The sequence below is a fragment of the Trichomonas vaginalis genome, chromosome II, assembly GCF_026262505.1.
Source record: "Trichomonas vaginalis G3 chromosome II, whole genome shotgun sequence".
In the NCBI taxonomy this organism is placed as follows: domain Eukaryota; phylum Parabasalia; order Trichomonadida; family Trichomonadidae; genus Trichomonas; species Trichomonas vaginalis.
This window is the reverse complement of record NC_067204.1, coordinates 13,334,299-13,353,681: the sequence shown is the minus strand read 5'-3', so window position 1 is coordinate 13,353,681 and position 19,383 is coordinate 13,334,299. Positions and strand designations below refer to the sequence as shown.

Genomic DNA, 19,383 nt, shown 5'->3' with positions numbered 1-19,383 from the left:
GAAATCTTAACAAAACATTTACGAAGAAATCTTAACAAAACATAGACAAGAAAGTTCATGAGAAATTAGATGAAGAAGTCTTAACAAAGTCTTTACGAAGAAATTCATGAGTTTTCTACGATGTTAGAAAACATGTTAGAAAAGGTGTTAGATCTAACATTCTAACATAAACATTATTTTTTGGTCATTTACGAAGAAGTCTCAACAAAGTCTTTACGATGAAATCTTAACAAAACATCTGTCAAAAACCTTAACCGAGTAGTTTTCATGTTTTGTCACTTTTCTGTCACTTTTCAGGTAAAAACATTTTTATTATATATATATAAAATGAATTTTACAAAACCACCGTTACCCTTCTTTGGAAATAAGAGTAGATGTAAAGATATTCTATTGAGAGAACTTAAGAAACTACCGAATGGTCTAACATTTGTAGATTTGTTCGGTGGAAGTTTCTATATATCCCATTTGTGCCATATAATATTCCCAGACTCAAAGATTATATGCAATGACTTCGACAACTATATGGACCGTCTCAAACATATTCCAGACACAAACAATATATTGAAAGAGTTGAAAGAAAAGATACCTATAGGTAAGATGGAACGTATACCATTAGATAAGAAAGATATTGTCAGAGAGGTTTTGAAAAAAGCAGAATATATAGACTGGGATAGTATATCTGCTAGACTATTATATAGTGGTGCTATAAGAGTTCATGACATTGAAACACTTATGTCAAAAGTTTTATATCTTAACTATACAAATGTTTTCAAAGAGGACATAGAAAAATATATTGAGGGTATAGAGTTTGTGAGATGTCATTGGACAGAGTTGTATGAAAAATATAAAGACAAGGAAAATGTTTTCTTTATAGTGGACCCGCCGTTCTATAACACATGGGATTTTCAATACCAAGTAGACTGGACTTTGAGAGACTCTTTAGAAACTTTAGACGTTTTACATAACCATCCATGCTTTTACTTTACATCCGATAAAAGTGGTTTGGAAAGTGTCATGAGATGGTTAGAGGACATACATGACTATGAGTTTAGATACGATAAGATAGAATATGAGAGAGGTCCTATAAACTGGAGAAAGTGTCATAACAAAGAAATTTTACTAGTAAGTAAATGTGGTTTGAAATAGGACTACTTGTTTTAGGTTTTTTCCATTGTGTCATTTATTTATTTGACGTGGCAGAAAGATATAGAGAATATGAAGATGAACCAATGCCTGCAAATGTCCAGTATATGTACTCGTAAGAGATATTTTTATCTAATATTAAATGGACGCACAGAACTTAGCGAATGCACAGCAACCTGGACAACCAAACCCAGAGAATATTCCAAATGAAGTTAGAATACAAACTGCAATGGCAAACTATGGTCAAGTGCCAACAGATGTACAAATGCAAACTGCCATGTCAAATGACGCTGCGTTAGGTTTGCCACCATGGTATGCAAATATGAGATGGAAAGAGTTTTATACAAACCCGAAGTGGGATATAAACAACTCTATGCAGATGACGCGAACACAGGAGTTGACCCAGAGTATGTTTTCTACCAGAGGAGAAACAGAATGTATGAGCTCCAGTTAAAGAATGCTATGGAACTCAACAGGAAACGTAAGAGACTAGGCGGACATTAGATTTTTACATATAGTAAAATGGGTTTCTTTGGAAGAATAGGAAACTTCTTTCGAAATGTTGGAAGAGGTATATGGAATGGAATAAAATCTGTCGGAAAAGGAATTTGGAACGGAGTCAAAAATATTGGTAAAAGAGTAGGTCAGTTTGTTGGTATTATACCTAAAGACCCTGAACCAGAAGAACAAGCTCCTGTTATACAACAGCCTGAACCTGCACCACAGTCTAGTTGGCAACCAAATCCAACACCTCAACCGTATTAAAAAATTATATTTTTATCGTTCGATAGTAGTTGTATATGAAACTAAGTTCTAAGTAAAACGCATGGTATAATGGAATTATTCTTTTTCTTCCATCTGTAGTAAACCATACTTGAAAGTCTGAAATACTTCCACTTGGTGGTTCGTATAACTTTGTAGGTTTTTCGTAAAAGTCATTTGCCAAGCATAAGAAAGAGTTTTGGGCGCCAGAAAATGAAGCATGAACAATAATAGCAGCTGGTCGAAAACATCTTTAAATAAATATGGTTCATCTCTTGCATATCGACTGTAAATATTTGCTAAAGGAAGTTCGACTTTCTGATTTAACATTCTTTGCAAATAATACCATGACATTGCAGTGAATTCTGTATATATTTGTTCGTCTTTCTTTGGATTGTCTTCGTAGATTTGAAATGACACTTGTGAATTTTGTTTGTCATATACAATTCTCACATAAAGTGTGCTCTCGGTATTTGCATATTCATCAGCATATTTTGCATAACATGAATTTATTTTATCTTCTATATTTTTTAACGCAGTCTGTAGAGAAGATGAAAGGTCAACTTGTATTAGCTCAATTTCTTCCCACATTTTTCGTTTCCCTTCAGATATATAATCTATATGAAACCTTACAATAAATGGAAAACTTTTATCTTCTACAGACACAAACTTCATTCTACGAAAGCCAATAGCTTTTGTGACAGATGGGTCTCTTAGCCATCTAAGTGGGTAGTCAAAACGATAGCCTTCATGCTTTACGGTCTCTGTCTCAAACTTTTGACCGACATTCGTAAAAAGTTCATCTAATGGTTTAGTTGTAGCAACTCTTGAATTTTCTTTTTCTATTGGAAGCATATTTTATCTAGAATAAAAATGTCGAAAGAAACAGCGTCTATGAGAGAAATACAACACAACCGACAACTCATTATGCAAGCTCTAAATAAGAACACAACAAACTTTCAAACTATTCTAAGATATCTGAGTCATTGAAAGAAGGAAACTTAAAACTGACGATAAACCCAATGACAGACGAGTTTCTGTTTCAAGACAGTAAGAACCATACTGTTTGTATAAATCCAACAAAAAGAACTTTAAACGAGAAACCTATAGATGAACTTCTTTTGAAGGCAGATATTGACAACAAAGCTGACAAAGAGTATGTCATTGAAAAAGTTCAAGAAGAACATGACAGAGCAGATGCAACATATGCAACGAAAGAACATACTCATCCTGAACTAGCAGATAAAACATATGTTGACAATAAAATGTCAAGTGAAGTGACAAGAGCTGACAAAGAATATTCTAAAAAGACTCATACACATACCATTGCAAATATTACAAACTTACAAGAAACCTTAAACAGGAAAAGTGACGTTGGACATACACACGATTTCTTCGCAACTGTTGGTATAGAAAATATTGCAGGAACGGTTGAAGAACCTGATGGAACTGGTGGGATGTATTAAATTGGAAACCTCCTAACTTTCCACAAGGTTTAACATCGGAGGATGACATAACAACGATGAAAGACATTAAATGTAGAAATGTCTATGTCATGGAGGATGAAAACAAAGTTAAATTCACTGCTCAAGATTTATATGATAAAAAAGCTGACAAAACATATGTTAACGATGAGTTAGATAAAAAAGCTGACAAAACATATGTTAACGATGAGAGTTAGATAAAAAAGCTGACAAAACAGAGCTTCAAACGTTAAAGACAGAAATACTTCAAACACTATATCCTATAGGCTCTATTTATACGTCAATGAACTCTACCAGACCAGAAGTAGTACTTGGTTTTGGAACTTGGACTCAAATAGTCGACAGGTTTTTGTATTGTGCAAACTCTTCAAAGGAAACAGGTGGAAGTAAAACGATTTCAGGTGCAAATTTACCTGCGCACAGTCACTACATAAATTTAAGTACATCTGAAGCAGGTTTGCATAGTCATAGATTTTGGGATTGGTCAGGAATGACAAAAGGTAAAGGATATGATGTTAAAGAGGACGTTAAGTTTGCTATAAATTGTTACTGGAGTAACACTGAGGTAGGAGGAAGCCATACACATCGCGTTTCAGGGTATACGCAAACAACGGGACAGAGTAAAGACTACATGCCACCTTACATGACAGTTTACGCATGGTATAGAAATGCTTAGTCGTCATTTTCAACTTCTTTAGCATATTCGTCAGGAGTTGTCTTATATTTGTTAGGAACTGTCTTTGAAAGTATACCACCTAACTTTGAAACTTGACAAGTTTGAAACGAGGTCTGACAATAGTAGTTTTATCTTCTGCTTGCAGTGTGTACATTTTGCCATGTTTGCCTAAAACTTCATAATATTCTCTTGTATACTTTCTTCTATTTTACGAACACGAATGCGAGTACCTGTCGAGTTCCCATTGTTGTCATAGTCAATAGTATTTTCATATGGGTCGCGTTTAGGTATTTCTATTTTTACTTTGTCACCTTTCTTAAGTTTGAAGCCTGGCATTCTTTCTTGTTTGTCTCTTTTGACTAAACTATTAAATATATAGTCTTTCTCTAAGTCGGGGTTGTTTTTCATTTCTTCGGGGGAGTGGTTTCCCAAACCTTTTTGTTTACGGCTATTGTAAATATTTAAAACTTGTCTCATCTTTGCCATGGAGAAGTGTCTATATTTGTCGTCATATGACATTTCATCTACCTCACCACTTGTGGTTGATTTAAGTCTCTTAAGATTTTTATACAACTGTCAATGACACCAAGAGCAGAATGGTTTTGGTCGACAATGAAATATTGGTTTACATTTTTTGAACGCAGATAGTTTTTAATATCGTCTGATTTGAAAGAACGTTCACAGTCAGATGTCAGTTTTGTTGGATGGTATTTGTCAACAAATATTGTCAAAGCAGTTTTCACATCTAAAATATTTTTTGGACTGTAATGGTATGGCTTCACAGTATCTTGTGTTTTGACCGACAAATATTAGCCAGTATGGTGGTCCATCTTCTCTATACCTCGGAATGTTTTCCAAGATATCCATAAACCAAGCATTTGGTGTTGAACTAAAGATTTTTATCATGAGTGCTTTCTTTGTTGCCTTAGAAACATAGGGGTCCTTGTTTGGATTCGTCATTTTTTACCCTATAAGAAATGGGTTTATTTGGCGCATTAGCAGGAGTTGCATCCAGATTTTTGCCCGCAGTGGGAACAATAGCCAGAGGTGCATTTGGAATTGGAAGGAAGATTTTGAGTACATTAGGTATACTTAAAGAGAAAGCACAACCTATTATACAAACTGTACAGAAAGGTTGGGATGTAGCACGAGATGCAGCAAATCTTATTCCAAATCCTGAAACAAGAGGAAAAGTTCAAGGATGGATGGACAATGTAGGAAGACAAGCAGGAAACTACTATAACAAAGCAAATGACTACTATAACCAAGCAGGGCACTACATGGACCAAGGTGAAAGATTCTTTAACAGAGGATATAACCATGCACAACAGTGGGTAAACAACAACCAACCGCAACCGCCTCAAACGTGGGAATGTAAATTTTTTTACTGAGATGAAATGAACAATACAGCATTGAGACAAATGGGCTCAAGATGGATTTGTCGGCTTCCAGCAGTTACACAACCACGTGTTTGTCAAGTTCTTCCTATACCTCAAGAAGTTTTAGACCGACTTAAAAAACCTAAACAACCAGTTGAAAACAAACCAAACTAAAATTTTTTACTGAGATGAAATGACCGAAGAAGTTGAAACGGTAGATTTGACACCACAAACAAAAAGTTCAGAACCATTGTCAAAACCTGTCAAAGAACTTACAGATGAAGAGAAAAATTCAATAATAGAAAGTGCCAGGTCTGGAAATACAAACCCTAACTACAAAGTCACTTTTCATAGAAATGGAACGGCTAGTATCTCAAAAAGAAACAGACTCTCACAAATAAAATATTGAAGTCTGAAGGAGCTTTCGAGACAACAGATGGAAAAGTTTACTTCACTGACCAACAGTTCATTATAGAACATCTCATTGACTTAGAGTCGAAATATTCTAAACTTTACAACAAACACAAAAAGTTGAAAGGAAAACAAAAACAAATGCATATGATATTTATGAAGATGTTGACGACACAACCATACCTGCAAGTGAGGTAAAGTCAGAGGAACCGAAAAGTGACGAAAAACCGATAGAAGAAGGGAAGCCAAAACTGAAGATAAACCAAAACAAAGGTTAGTCAACCTTCATTAGCTGGTATGGGTTGGCGTCAAAGACTTATGGCAGCCGGTGGTTACGTAAAGTAAAGAAAAAAAACATTTTTTTATTTTTATAAAAATGCCCCCATATAGAATGGATAGAAAGTCTGCTAGAATAAAAGCAGAGTTAGAAAGATATGGTTGGAAAGTTTCGAAGAATTTTAAATATAGGAAGGGAAGACCCATAAAAGTCTATGACAAACTGTCTGGTCTTCGCTATGAAATGGACTTGGAAACAGCGCGCGCCAATTATCCAAACAGACTAGAGAGGTTAGAAGAAGAACGTCTTATGGACATGCCTTTCGATGTTTCTGAACCTCAAGTTGAAGGACACGACGGCTTTGCCAGATTCTACTGGAAACACGACGAACAATTGCATCCTTTGAGAAGGAAAAAAGGAAAAGGTGAAGACAAACATGCTCCCATGGAAAGAACAAGATATGCATATGAAAAGTACCGTGAAGTTAGAAGTCAAATTACATCTGGTCGAACCTTTACAGTAAACTTGACGAAGGAAAGAACAAAGAAGGCTTCATGGGAGTACTTGCTGCCATACAAGACGGAAATAAGAAAGGATACAATCTCAGACTAACCGTAACAGATTTGGACGGTCATATACTATTGCACATGGCAATGTCACAACAGCTGCAATGCTTCTTGACGCTTTCAAGACTACAAAGAGAGAACAAATGGTTGACTCCGACTCAGACATTTTGAATGCAATTGAAGGAATTGCAAGTGTAAAATTTGAATGGTACCAACCTAACCCTCAAGCAGTCAGACAACATGCTGGATACTTCCCGTTCATAAATAAGTCTGACATTGACTTGACAAGGTATGGAATTTACAATTCAATTGAAACAATTGTCAATGAACCTTGTATTCTTACATGTCTCAGGAACTCTGGTCTTGTTACAGATGAGAAGATGAAGTATCTTGAGTCATGTGTAAGACAAGGTACATTCTCAGAGGTCAATTGGCAAAAGTTGCACGTTGGCAAATGTCAATATCCGAGTCAACATACCTACAGCTAAAGGTTCTTCACATGACGACTATGTTGTTGACAAAGACTTACCATGGTTGAAGATTGTAATTGTCCACAACCACTTCATGTTGAACGAAAGTCTTACAAACCCATTGTTCGGAAAAGGCAAGTGCAACATTGTCAGAGCTGTAAAACATTCTTTTCGAGAAAGGTTTGTTGAACCAATTCCAGATGACAAGCTGACAGAAACTTTTGTACCAAAAGACGAAACAAACTTTTCATTGTTAGCAAGACCAAAAGTTGTTCCAGACAAAGTTCTAGCACAAAAGAAGTACACAGTTCCAAAAGGAGTTGGATTGTTCGGATACCAACCTGAACCAGAAGAACTTCCAATGAGGTTGCAAGAACTTCAAGATGCATAAACAAACTTCCATTGAGACATCCAATTGACGTCAAATTGTATTGAGAGCATCTGAGTTAGGTCAGAAGGTTTTATATGAAACAGGTTGCTTCGACGATGTTTATGAGATAGCAGGCGAAGTTTCTCAGAAGATAAGAGACTCACTTGAATTTCCACGAACTGGACCCATTGGTTGCGACAAGTTCGACTCAGATGAAAAAGATATACTATGTCGACCTTAACGCTGCGTACATGAGGTTCGTCCAATATATCCCAACTGGAATTCCAAACGAAGACGGTGAGTTCCCAGGAAGGAACTATACAGTTGGAAAAAGTCATACAACAACTGTATGATATTAGGAAAGCTTCAAACCCCAAACTTGCAATGACACTCAAATTGCTTATGAATTCGACATGGGGATATTCCATTAAGAAACCTCAAAAGATGAAGAGTAAACACTATGAGAAGGTCGACAACTTTGTTGAAAGGTTCTCCCCTTTTGTTTTGAAATACGAATTTACTCAAGGTCAAGGTGGCTTAGTAACCACAGTAAAACCTATTGTCGAACATTGGTCTTACCCTCAGTTCGCAAAGGCAGTCCTTGACAACTACAACAAATTCTTCTCCGAAGTTAAATCCAAAGTGAAGGTTTACTATGAGAACATCGATGCGCTCATGACGAACGAAGAAGGCTATAACAAACTCATTGAAATGGGAATGGTCGGTGAAAAGATGGGTCAATTCAAATTGGACAAAATTTTCACCGAAGTTCATGTCCTCTCCAAGCGTAAGTACTGGGGCATACTTGAAGACGGCACAGAAATAAAACATTGCATGAAATAAAAAATTTTTATTCGAATTTGAATCGGACAGGTCGAGTTACACCATTCTTGGTCTCAAACTCATATATAACCTGTTTGTCTGTATTTTCGTCGACTATGGCACGAGACACGAACATTGACCAAACGGACAAAAAGTGTCATTTCGGATGGTCCCGCAGCCAATCGCATTCGAGCACTTCGAAGAAGCCTTACGTTCCAAGGGAGAGGGTGTCTGGTGCAAGGCAGAGGTCATGAGACTCTACGAGCAGTACATCCTCAATGCCTGGGAGGACAAATCGTCCTTGGAATGGCAATTCTACCAACTCCTCTGGGACGACCTCCTACGCAACTGGGATGACGAAAGAGTCCAATTCAGAGGTCAGGAACTACTTGTCCAAATTATCCTTAATTTAAGCCGCTTACGCAACTAAAAACTTAAATTTACTCGGGGTTTCCCCCTAAAATAAAATTTTTTTACTCTTAGAACCACTCGAGGTTCTCCTTACGGTTGTTGAGCTTGTCACCGTCAATGTGTCTGACCTTCGTCCTCTTGTTTGGATTTGGAACCCATTGAATTGCGACAAGCTTGCCCATGGAGATTGAACCGTAATTCCGAAGGGTAAGGTTCAAGTGTCCCAAGTTGTTGAGAACTGGGGTAAGAACCTTGCCGGTCTCCTTGTTGCGGATTTGGTATGGGTAGGGTTGGGAAATTTCGTAAGTGTCATCGGCAACAAGGGTTGCCCAAACTTCCTCTTCTTCGTGTTTCTCTTCTTCCTCTTCTTCCTCTTCCTCTTCTTCGTGTTTCTCTTCTTCCTCGACAATTCCTTCGGCAATTCTGTGTTCACGAAGTACGGTGTTGGAGGTTCTGTCCTTTCCGAGTACCTTCCAGATGGCGTCTATCTCTTCGAAGAAACGGTAGATGAGTCTGGCAAGGTCTCGGTTCTCTCTCGCGTAAATGCGCAAGGTTTCCGTCAAATCGTTCAGGACTTTCTCATTGGAAGCTTGGTTCATGAGGAACTCACCTTTAAGTCCCTTCATCTCTTCCATAAGACTACTTTGGAGAGTCTTAACGGTGTTTGTCAGATGAGCTTTCAAATTCAAAATTTGAATTTGAACTGGGCGCTTGTCTGGCAACATTGAAAGGACATCTTCCATTGTGTTCGGCTTCGGTGCTTGTTCGGACATCGAAAAAATGAAGTGGTTTGAGAATGACGGTTTTACTTCAAAAAGCTTGTTATGACGGTTAAGTCATACAACAAGTTTAAAATAATATCTTGTTCTTCTTCTGAACGTTTGTTGTCTCTTCCGATAAAAGTTTCGAACATGAGAACCAAAAAACGTTTTTTGAGATTGCGGAAGAGTTCAGGCAAACGTTCATATTCTGGATATGTTGGGAGCAGTTCAAAACATCTGAGCTGACTTTCGGACAAAATTGGGACAATGTCAGAAAATTCATCTTTGGTCGGACTGCTTGAAGGTAAGTCCCTTACATGTAAGTAGCTCTGGTAAAGTCTTCTCATTTCTGCTAACTTTTGGAGTATAGCTTCGTAGTTTAGAAGTTTTAATTTTAATTGTCTTATTCCACTCTTTACTTCTAAACGGTAAGTATCCATGAGGTCAAGAGTAGCTTTGGTAGCTTTAAGTGGAGCTATTTTTCCTTGACTTCTGCAATTTTGGTTGCAATTGTGGTTTGAGCTCCTTCAAGTTCGCCGTCTATGTCGTTCTCAACACCTTCAACCATAGCTTGAAACTCTTCATCGGTCCATTGAGTTTGGTGTGGGACGAATTTAACTTGCTTCATTCAAAAAATGAAAAAAATGTTTTTACTCAAAGCGTGCCATGTATATGGCTATAAGAAACTTACCAGAAGGCTTCTTCTTCACATGAGTCTTCGGCAACTTGAGAGTTCTTGTTGGAGTTGGGTCTGGAATTTCAATTCTCTCTCGAGCGCAACAACAGATGTCAGAATAACATTCCCCACTGTCTTTCTTGCCACCATAAATTGTGTATTGACCGAACTTGCATTTGCAGGAAGACCGGTCAATACAAGGTTCACAGTTGAAATAGTTGTACACAAACCTGTTGAGTACGAGTGTGAGTAAAAACATAAAAAAAGTGAAGTTAAAATGAGATGTTTACTGAATTGGTTGGATGTCGCCTTCTGAGGTTATGAAGAACGGCTGTCCAGAGTAGTGAAGTAGTGCTCTGAGAATTTGTGTAATTCGTGGAATTGGGCTCTCACGATATGGAAGTAGTATCCAAGGACGTTTCATGAAGAACTTCAAGAGGGCTTCTTTCTTCACATCCTTAATATCATCGAATGCAGTGCCTTCTGGAACTTGAATTGCAACACCTGTTTCAATTTCCAACTTTAAGACACTATTCTTGGACAACCAGAAGCCAATGGACTTGCTTGGTTTGCACTTGCTGAGATATTCCTTCACGGTTTCATTTACCTCAATTAGATAAATTGCTTCGTCTAAGGGGTCAAGCTCCATACTGAGTCAGTACAATATTGTACTTTTTCAAGACAATGTTGTACTTTTTCAAGACAATGTTGTACTTTTTCAAGACAATGTTGTACTTTTTCAAGACAATGTTGTACTTTTTCAGAACAATGTTGTATAAATTCAGTACAATGTCTCTCAAATTTGAGTACGGCTGTACTTTTTCAGAACAAGTCTTGAACTTTTTCAGAACAATGTTGTACTTTTTCAGAACAATGTTGTACTTTTTCAGAACAATGTTGTACTTTTTCAAGACAATGTTGTACTTTTTCAAGACAATGTTGTACTTTTTCAAGACAATATTGTACTTTTTCAAGACAATATTGTACTTTTTCAAGACAATATTATATTGTTTCAGAACAAAGACGGTTAAGACACAAACGAATGTCCGACGTCCCACCTACTGAACCCGTTCCACAGCCAGAAGAACAGCATGCTCCAGCACCACAACAGGTTCCACCTCCACAAGGCTCCCCACAGCAACCTCAGTTCCAACAAGGACCTCCGAATTACTACCAATTTCCACCTCAAGGTTACTACCCACCACAAGGCTTTCCAAACTACCCACCACAAGGCTTTCCAAACTACCCTCCTCAACCCATGCCTTACTTCCCTAACCCTTGGATGTTCATGTCAAACCCTCCACCCCAATTCAAATTCCAATCTCAGTCCAAGAGAGACCAAGAGTTCGAAGAAGGTCTGAACCGTTTACGCAAAGAGTATGCCACAGCCCCTATGGAAGAAGACAGGCTCTCACTCTCTTCCCTCAAATCGACCGATTCGACTCGTACCACAGATTCGGTTCGTGACCGTGAAGACTACCTCAAGCAGTCTGAGAGACTCTTCATCCTACAACCATTTACAACTGGAGCTCTCAAGAACATGCGCAATTACGAAGGTCAGACACCAGCTGGAGACCGTAAAACAGACGTACTCGCAAGAGCAGTCCAACTGGTCAAGACAAAGACCGAGATAGTCGACTTCATTCTTGCAGCTTGCCCATACAAGTAAAAAAATAAACAATTACGAGTTAAACTTTTTATTCTTTCTTTTCTGAGTTGTTTAGAGCTGGTTTCTCTTGTAGAAACCTTTCGTACTCTTCCATGGTCATGTAATTGCGAATTTGGTACGCAATTCCAGGTTCGTTGTTTTTGAACCTTACGTATGTAACGCTTCCATCCTCCTCAGGGAAGTAAGCTGCTAACATCTGACCAAGTTTTCTCGGTGACTCGGAGCTCATAAAAATGTCACTTTTTAAACGTTAAGTTTTTAGTCTTATTTTACCCTTTGTTTACCCTTTGTTTGTCAAGGTAGTATTGGAGTGCAATTTCTCCAAATTCTCTGTGTCGGAGTTCTTCAGCATTTTCCAAGGTGTGCCTGGAGAACTCAAAGAAGTTGTCAAGAAGATACTGCCATGCTGCTCTTCTGAGTTCGTCGGTATTTTGGAAGTGTTGCACCTTCGAGTCTTCGGACATGAAAAAATAACACTTTTTCAGCAAAAATAATGTTTATGTTAGAATGTTAGATCTAACATGTTTTCTAACACGTTTTCTAACATGGTCTAAAACTCTTGAATTTTCATGAGTTTTCCCGAAATAAAAAATAAAGTTGGTTTTTTTAAAAAAATATTTTTTTATTTTGTATAAAAAATATGATTTCAACAATCGGCACAACAACAGTTCAAACAACTACAGCACCAAACTCGTTAGTTATGAATCCAACATCTATGTTGGTAGAGATGAAAAACTTCATTCCTTCTTCATATACTTTCGAAACAAAAATCCAGAAGATAAAGCAAGAACTTTTAACAAGTAATTTAGACTGTAGTGCGAAAGATGAAACAAATGAACAGTATCTTTATGAAATGCAGGACATTATTGACCATTTACCCAAATTGCCTGAAATCCAACAACAAAAACTCACTATTCCTGAATTCGACGAAATTGAAGTTAAAGTTACTGACTCAGTAGAAATAAAGAAGTTCATACGAAAGGTAAACTATGAGTTTCTAGGATTTCATTGCAACCATAAGGTTATGGACAAAGATTGCGACATGGTATATAAGAACATCTCTGACCTTTACAAATCCGAAGAATTTAAGACCTACGACAACTTTGTTTCATTAGTTGCAAAATGTGTTTGGGAAATAAGAGATAAAGATAGAAGAGGTAAGGTATGGAACGAACAAATAAGACCCGCTATGTTCGAGATGAAGAGAGCAATTGACGCCTTAGTTGTTTTAGCAGGTAAGGTTTCAGAATATAACGCAAAAATGAACCCGCAATGTTCTAAATGTAAAGCAGCAATGAGGAAATATAACTACTCAGTCAAAGAGATAGAAAGAATGAGAAACGACTATGCAGACTTAAAGAAAGAAGCAGAAAAGCCAGCAGAAGATAAAATGAACATGTTAGCATTTCTGAACAAAAACTATCCAACTGCTGACGATTTCCTTCTATCTGACGTCAAGAAGAAGTATAAAGAAACTTTCGGTATCGTTAAAACATTCGATGTACTGACAGAAGAAATAGAAGCTACGAAATTGTTTAGAGTCATGAACCATCGCAACATATACCATGTAAAACGCTTGTAAATAGTTATGTTAGAAAACATGTTAGAAAACATGTTAGATCTAACATTCTAACATAAACATTATTTTTATTGAATTCCGTATGAAATTTCATGAATTTTGTATGTTTTAGACCATGTTAGAAAACATGTTAGAAAACATGTTAGATCTAACATTCTAACATAAACATTATTTTTATTGAATTCCGTATGAAATTTCATGAAGAACAGCGAGTAGTGAAAAAACCCTGGTCGCCAAAACTCTTTATTTTTCAAGCTTGACTTTTTACAATTTGAACTTTGTTTGCGTAGATATGAATTCTGAAAGAAGTATGAGGGTCTTGTATGACTTTGTACTTCTCCCATAGTTCATGTCTGTCAAACTTACCTGCCATGGACTCTTTCATAAGTTCCATGAAATCGTCTTCGGACAATCCAGGGAAAAGTATGATATCAGTAAGTATTCTCTTTACATCCTTACTTAAACTCTTGGCTGTCTGTACACAAATGACAACTGAAATGTTAAAGTGTCTGAGCTTCTTGAGAATTCGACACATGTCTTGTTCTCTGTTCTTTAACAAAGGATGAGAAGCAAAGTCATCTAAGATAAGAAGACATCTATGAGGGTAAGTCTTCCAATCGTAAGATTGCAATTTCTTCGAAATGTATTCTATCTCTTTCTGTTTGTTTCTGAAGTGTTTCTTCTCTAATATTCTCTGCATTTCCTCATTTGGGTCTTTAAACTTCGAATTGACATACTCATTTATAGCATTGTACTTCAAAACTCTTCTTTGGTACTTCTTTATCCAATCTAACAACTCAGAGTCTTTTATACATACTAACTTAGACTTCTTTATAATATCTTTGAACGAATTGACGGTTTGGTCAAATTGACCAGAAGTACTACAAATGACAACTAACTCATAGAATGGGTTCTTCTCATCTAGTTCTTGTTGTTGTGCAGCCATTTTAAGATAAGTGAAAGTCTTACCCGACCCAGGTGGTGCAATTAGACCTGTTATACCATTCTGAGCAAATAAGAACTTGTCATGTATAGGCTTTATCTGAGCATTTTCTAACTTCCTCTTGTTCTTGTTTAAAACATTCTCAAATTTCTTGTCAATGTCAGCAAACTTTTTTTCTAACATATTTTTAGAAAAATTAAAAATTTTATCTTTTAGAAAATGTCTAGCGATTTCGCTATCTATATTCGAGACAAACTTTTCGACAGCAAAACATCTGTCGACCATAAAATCTTACATAGTGTCAACAAGAAAGGTGAATTTGTTCTAAAGTTCTGTTTCTGGGAATATGACAAGAACCATAAAACATTAAGCAGAGAAGTCTTTAAGTTTGTCAATGACAGACTTGTTGACAGAGATGACGCCGATTGGAAAGATGAAGTCCAACAAAAGTTCTTAGAATGCAAAGAAGACACATGCGCTGTTCTTGAAGATGAAATAGAAAACAGAATAGAAGAGCTATTAAAGGACAAAGACCTTTTACATAAATATGGTTGCGCCAAATTTGACATAACTCCACCAGAGAAGAAGAAGAAGAAGAGAGAAAAGAAAGAAAAGAAAGTAGAAGAAGAGAAGAAAGAGCCAGAGCCAGAGCCAGAGAAAAAGAAATTTGACATGTAAAAATAAAATTTTATTTTTAGAACATTTCTGGGTCAATGTCAATGTTCTCTTCCTCTTTAGGAGCAAACACTGGTTTAGACTCTAAAATCTTTTTACCCAATTTACCTTGAACTTCAACTATCTTAGACTCATAATATTCATAGTCGTCTGCTTTCTTTGGTTCATAAGGTATAACAAGTTTGTATGCTTTGCCTTCTTTAAGGTTTGAAAACCTTCTGTCAAAATTTTCTTTGACTGCTAACAAACCTTCTATGTCTAAGTCTTCAAATTTCGCACCATTTTTAGTCACAATAGCAAACTTAACTGGTTCGATGTTCCAAACTTTGTCAAATGTAGACTTTTCAAAATGGTAGAAGTAAACATTCAAATACGAATGGGTCTAGTTCTTCTTTGTCTGTCATGTACTTGTTGACTGAAATATATTTCGTCATCTTTTCTATCGGATAAAAAAATATTTTTTTAAAAACGTTTTAAAATGGTATGCCATATAGCTTCTTGAATTTGTTAAGAAATAGTCTAACGTATTTTCCATCTGTATCTCTAGCGTATACATAAGCATAGTCTGCCTTAGTAAAACATACTTGTAATTTTCTATAGTTTACGCCGGTATAAAAGTAGAAAGAGTCCTGTTCTTCGCTGTAGTAGTAAAACTCAAACGTATGCTTGCCATAGTCTGTAATTTCAATTGCTTCATCTTCTAGTTCGTCGACAAATTCGAATACTATATCTCCAAATTTGCTTTTGTTCTTATTGTTTTCAGAACCAGTGACCCAACGTAAGTTTTCAAGTCTATTGTCGTTTCTTATACGGTTTATATGGTCTACAAAAGGTAAATTGTTAGGATTCAGTATAAAATGAGTTGCAATGACAACATGTTTAAGATAGTGTTTTCCACCCATCTTCATATCAGCATATCCGTCATTTCGCTCCCATTCGCTTAAAACTCTTTTTGTCTTTTTGTTTCTGACTTCAAATGACTCACAACAGTGAATTTCATATTTCTCATCTAACAAACAAGTTTCCCAACGGTCTTCTCCAACAAACTCAGCGTACATTTCAAATAAAATAAAAATATTTTTTTTAAAATTTACTCAAAAAATTTTTCTTTGTATATACGCCATTCTGAACATCTAAAAGACTTTTGACATTTGCCAAGAATGTTCGTTTAGAGCTGTCATATAACCATACTCTTGACAATATTGTTTATGAATCGTACAATGACCTTTCATCTAAACACTCAAAGTAGTTCATCTATAAACAGTTCATATACACTCTTGTTTGCTTCTAACAATGTTTGTCTCTCTTCGGTATGTGGAATTTGTCTTGGATTGAACTTTGAAATATCTAATGTCATGAAATATGAGAACAAGTGGTTGTAAAAGTAGTGTCAAAGTTTCTGCTAAGTCGTCAAAATATTCTGTATCTTGCATATGAGAATCTGACGTTCTGACAACTACATATCTTCTGTCAGAACTTTCTAACTTCATCGGAACAACATTGTTTGAAACCATGATGAAGTTTGCAACATTTTCACAAACTCTTTGGTCTTTATATTTTCTTTCAACAACTCCAACTTTGTCTGTTATAAGACTCTTCAAAGCATCTGAGTTAAAACTTTTGTTGTATCTATACTTTGAAGTTCGTTACATACTATAAGTTTCATATTCTCTATTGAGAGTTAAATTTACCGCAGATGTTTTCTAAGTTTGTCATATTCGGTTCGAATAGCCCTCTAACAGTTTGCAAAGATATCTGTAAAGAAAGTGTTCTTACCTGTTCCTTGTTTTCCAATTATGATGAGAGCAGTTTCATTTTTAGCACTTGGATGTTGTAAGATGTTTGCAAACCAACATAAGATATACTCATAGACTCTTTCGTTTCCATTGCATATAATTTCTTTGACATGGTCTAACCAAGCTTCTATAACATTTTCTTTCCATTCTACTTGTTCGTATTTATATCCAGTGAAGATAGAATAGAAGTTTGGAGATGGTGTATAGAACTTTATACCACGAACTGAAAAATCTTCTAACTTTGACAATAAGATATCCCAAGCATCTAACATCTTCATACCAACTTGTACGACTTTTATTTTCTTAAGTTTCTGTCTACATTCTTGTTCTGAAACTATTGTTGCTCTTGGTTTGTTAAAGACAACATCCCATTCTTTCATGACATAACATTCTGGGGCAGAGTCGACATAAATGACTAAACGTTTCAAATTCTCGACTGCTTTGTTATAGTCTCTAAATGGACACATATTTCTGAACGCTTGGAAGTCATAAAAATCTGAAACGTCTATTCTGTACATTTTTATAAAAATAAAAAAAATATTTTTTTTATTCTTGACTTTGTTGTTGCATTTGTTCCATTTGTTGCATTTGTTGCATTTGTTGTTCTTGAGCTATTTGTTGTTGAAGTTGTTCTTGTAGTACAATACTTTCACCAGTTGCATCTTCCAATTCGAAACTTTCTGCCGTCATTGACAAATACATAGGACATAAAAGTTTTACAGGAACAAAGTTTGCGTCAACTAAGGTTAAGTTTATGTTTGCTAAAGTGTTTGAGTTTACTAAAGCTGAAAACTCTGCATTCGAATGAACAATAGGCAAACCAGCAGAGAAAGTGTTGTTTATACGCATGAGTATCTTTTGGTCATAGTAGTTTCTGTCGACATTCGAATACACTTTGAACCTAAGTTTGAAACAATATATAAAATAGGTGTACTTAAAGTCAATGGAACAGAACCTTGTATGACACCTTTTCCTGTTATAGGAAACTGTTGGTAGTAAAAACCAGATATAAGTTTTGTATTATAGCTCATATCGTTTATACTAAACTCAGTCGGACATCCAAACATAATGAAACCTGCTCTAGTTGCAGCACATGTTACATCCGTCCTTAAAGTATTAAATAAGTCAACAAAACCTGTTGGTGGTATATCTGAGTAAGTATCTTCAAAGAAGTATTTTTTACCATTCACAACAACAAAGTCTTCTGGTGTCAAAAGAGCAAAACAGGCTTTAGTCGTCATCGTGTTTAAGGTCAGTTTACAATATCGTCCTTGAGGACTTTGTAAGTTTGTTGTTATAGAATTATATGACTCAGGGTTTTTAGTCGTAATAGTATAAACCACTATGTCTTCTGCCATTTACTTAGCAAGTAAATTTTAATGAAATGTTGTGGTCGTCAAATATTTTTATGACGTCTGGGAAACTATATTTTAAGTTCAACGTTTCACCTCCTTTCATAACGTATATCTTGTCAATGACATTATATGAAACACCACAGCAACAATGTCGGGTTCTATTTCTTTGATGTTTATATCGTCTGCCTCTGTCAAAAGTTTCAATAGTTCTTTCAAAATTTCATGAGGTGCGATGACATATGAGTTCACTTTTACAGGGTTGTGTTCAACCAAGTTTAACATTATACCCAAAGCTTGACAAATCTTCTCCTGAGTTTTAAGTTTGTCTTTAAGTTGTTGGTAGTCGTTTCGAATATCTGCAACAGAACTTAAGTCTCTGCTAACTTCAGGGTATGTTGGTTGTTCTTTTACAGGAACTATTGTTATACCATCTTCGTCTTCGTATGGTTTCCCCACTTCAACATCTCTTTCTTTGACATTGACAACAACACTTTGACTGTTTGTTTGAGTTGGTGAATTTAACTTCACATCTGCCACCGCCATTAAACCTTTTGAAACACTTACGCTTCTATTTTTCGGAAATGACATTTTACTTAGAATAAAAAGATGGACGTATTGAGTATCTCTTCGAATTGAAGCAGAACAAAGTTTACACACACAAACAATACAAATACATTGACAGAATAGTTCTTTATACAAACAATGGAAAATGTTATAGAATAGCAGTCTTTGCTGAACCAAAATATTTTCATAAAGCAAAGAAAGTTGGTATAACGAAATGGTGAAAGTTCTTGAAGCAGACAAAAATATAACAACAAAACTGACCGATATTTCTAAAGGTAAGTTTATAATACAATATTATGTCAAAACTGGCGTACTGTCAATATTTGACGGAGAGAAGTCAGTTCAAGAACAACTTACTGACCTGCTGCCAAAATCTGCTCGATGGAAGCTGTCGTTATACCAATCTGAGGAGCCCCAGCAGGTTTCATCGAACGAATCTTCAAAAGAGCATCTTCCGTGAAAAGTGCTATTGGTTTTGTAAACTTCTTTGCTTTCATTCATCTGGACCGTCTCTGTCACCAGTATATTGTATTTGAACAGTACCAACAGTTGAAATACCACCCATAAAGTCTTCTGAGTCAGCAAATGGAATGC

The 19,383-nt window shown here is 36.1% G+C and overlaps 12 protein-coding genes and 2 pseudogenes across 14 annotated transcripts, besides 1 other annotated feature; 6 read left to right on the top strand and 8 right to left on the bottom strand.

Annotated features, from left to right (window-relative positions):
* Window positions 1-19,383: part of a mobile genetic element that runs on past both edges of the window.
* TVAGG3_0538610 (phage tail repeat-like family) lies at window positions 328-1,146 on the top strand (the record flags this gene model as incomplete). The annotated part of the gene is made up of 1 exon (XM_051237830.1): window positions 328-1,146. One exon carries the CDS (start codon window positions 328-330, stop codon window positions 1,144-1,146), a length of 819 nt encoding a protein of 272 aa, XP_051095654.1.
* Window positions 5,463-5,618, top strand: TVAGG3_0538600 (uncharacterized protein; the record flags this gene model as incomplete). The annotated part of the gene is made up of 1 exon (XM_051237829.1): window positions 5,463-5,618. The coding sequence occupies one exon, from the start codon at window positions 5,463-5,465 to the stop codon at window positions 5,616-5,618; it is 156 nt and encodes a 51-aa protein (XP_051095653.1).
* TVAGG3_0538590 lies at window positions 7,910-8,381 on the top strand (annotated as a pseudogene). The gene has a single exon. A coding segment is annotated over exon 1 (472 nt).
* Window positions 8,840-9,406, bottom strand: TVAGG3_0538580 (MazG nucleotide pyrophosphohydrolase domain-containing protein; the record flags this gene model as incomplete). The annotated part of the gene is made up of 1 exon (XM_051237828.1): window positions 8,840-9,406. One exon carries the CDS (start codon window positions 9,404-9,406, stop codon window positions 8,840-8,842), a length of 567 nt encoding a protein of 188 aa, XP_051095652.1.
* Window positions 9,577-10,160, bottom strand: TVAGG3_0538570 (annotated as a pseudogene). Its single transcript has one exon. A coding segment is annotated over exon 1 (584 nt).
* Window positions 11,251-11,877, top strand: TVAGG3_0538560 (uncharacterized protein; the record flags this gene model as incomplete). The annotated part of the gene is made up of 1 exon (XM_051237827.1): window positions 11,251-11,877. The coding sequence occupies one exon, from the start codon at window positions 11,251-11,253 to the stop codon at window positions 11,875-11,877; it is 627 nt and encodes a 208-aa protein (XP_051095651.1).
* Window positions 11,906-12,106, bottom strand: TVAGG3_0538550 (uncharacterized protein; the record flags this gene model as incomplete). Its single annotated transcript, XM_051237826.1, has 1 exon — window positions 11,906-12,106. One exon carries the CDS (start codon window positions 12,104-12,106, stop codon window positions 11,906-11,908), a length of 201 nt encoding a protein of 66 aa, XP_051095650.1.
* TVAGG3_0538540 (organellar and viral DNA polymerase type B) lies at window positions 12,731-13,459 on the top strand (the record flags this gene model as incomplete). The annotated part of the gene is made up of 1 exon (XM_051237825.1): window positions 12,731-13,459. The coding sequence occupies one exon, from the start codon at window positions 12,731-12,733 to the stop codon at window positions 13,457-13,459; it is 729 nt and encodes a 242-aa protein (XP_051095649.1).
* TVAGG3_0538530 (protein of unknown function, DUF4106 family) lies at window positions 13,707-14,156 on the bottom strand (the record flags this gene model as incomplete). The annotated part of the gene is made up of 1 exon (XM_051237824.1): window positions 13,707-14,156. One exon carries the CDS (start codon window positions 14,154-14,156, stop codon window positions 13,707-13,709), a length of 450 nt encoding a protein of 149 aa, XP_051095648.1.
* TVAGG3_0538520 (uncharacterized protein) lies at window positions 14,619-15,077 on the top strand (the record flags this gene model as incomplete). Its single annotated transcript, XM_051237823.1, has 1 exon — window positions 14,619-15,077. The coding sequence occupies one exon, from the start codon at window positions 14,619-14,621 to the stop codon at window positions 15,075-15,077; it is 459 nt and encodes a 152-aa protein (XP_051095647.1).
* On the bottom strand, window positions 15,094-15,444 carry TVAGG3_0538510 (uncharacterized protein; the record flags this gene model as incomplete). Its single annotated transcript, XM_051237822.1, has 1 exon — window positions 15,094-15,444. The coding sequence occupies one exon, from the start codon at window positions 15,442-15,444 to the stop codon at window positions 15,094-15,096; it is 351 nt and encodes a 116-aa protein (XP_051095646.1).
* TVAGG3_0538500 (HNH endonuclease family) lies at window positions 15,548-16,132 on the bottom strand (the record flags this gene model as incomplete). Its single annotated transcript, XM_051237821.1, has 1 exon — window positions 15,548-16,132. The coding sequence occupies one exon, from the start codon at window positions 16,130-16,132 to the stop codon at window positions 15,548-15,550; it is 585 nt and encodes a 194-aa protein (XP_051095645.1).
* Window positions 16,810-17,388, bottom strand: TVAGG3_0538490 (uncharacterized protein; the record flags this gene model as incomplete). The annotated part of the gene is made up of 1 exon (XM_051237820.1): window positions 16,810-17,388. One exon carries the CDS (start codon window positions 17,386-17,388, stop codon window positions 16,810-16,812), a length of 579 nt encoding a protein of 192 aa, XP_051095644.1.
* TVAGG3_0538480 (protein of unknown function, DUF4106 family) lies at window positions 18,325-18,768 on the bottom strand (the record flags this gene model as incomplete). The annotated part of the gene is made up of 1 exon (XM_051237819.1): window positions 18,325-18,768. One exon carries the CDS (start codon window positions 18,766-18,768, stop codon window positions 18,325-18,327), a length of 444 nt encoding a protein of 147 aa, XP_051095643.1.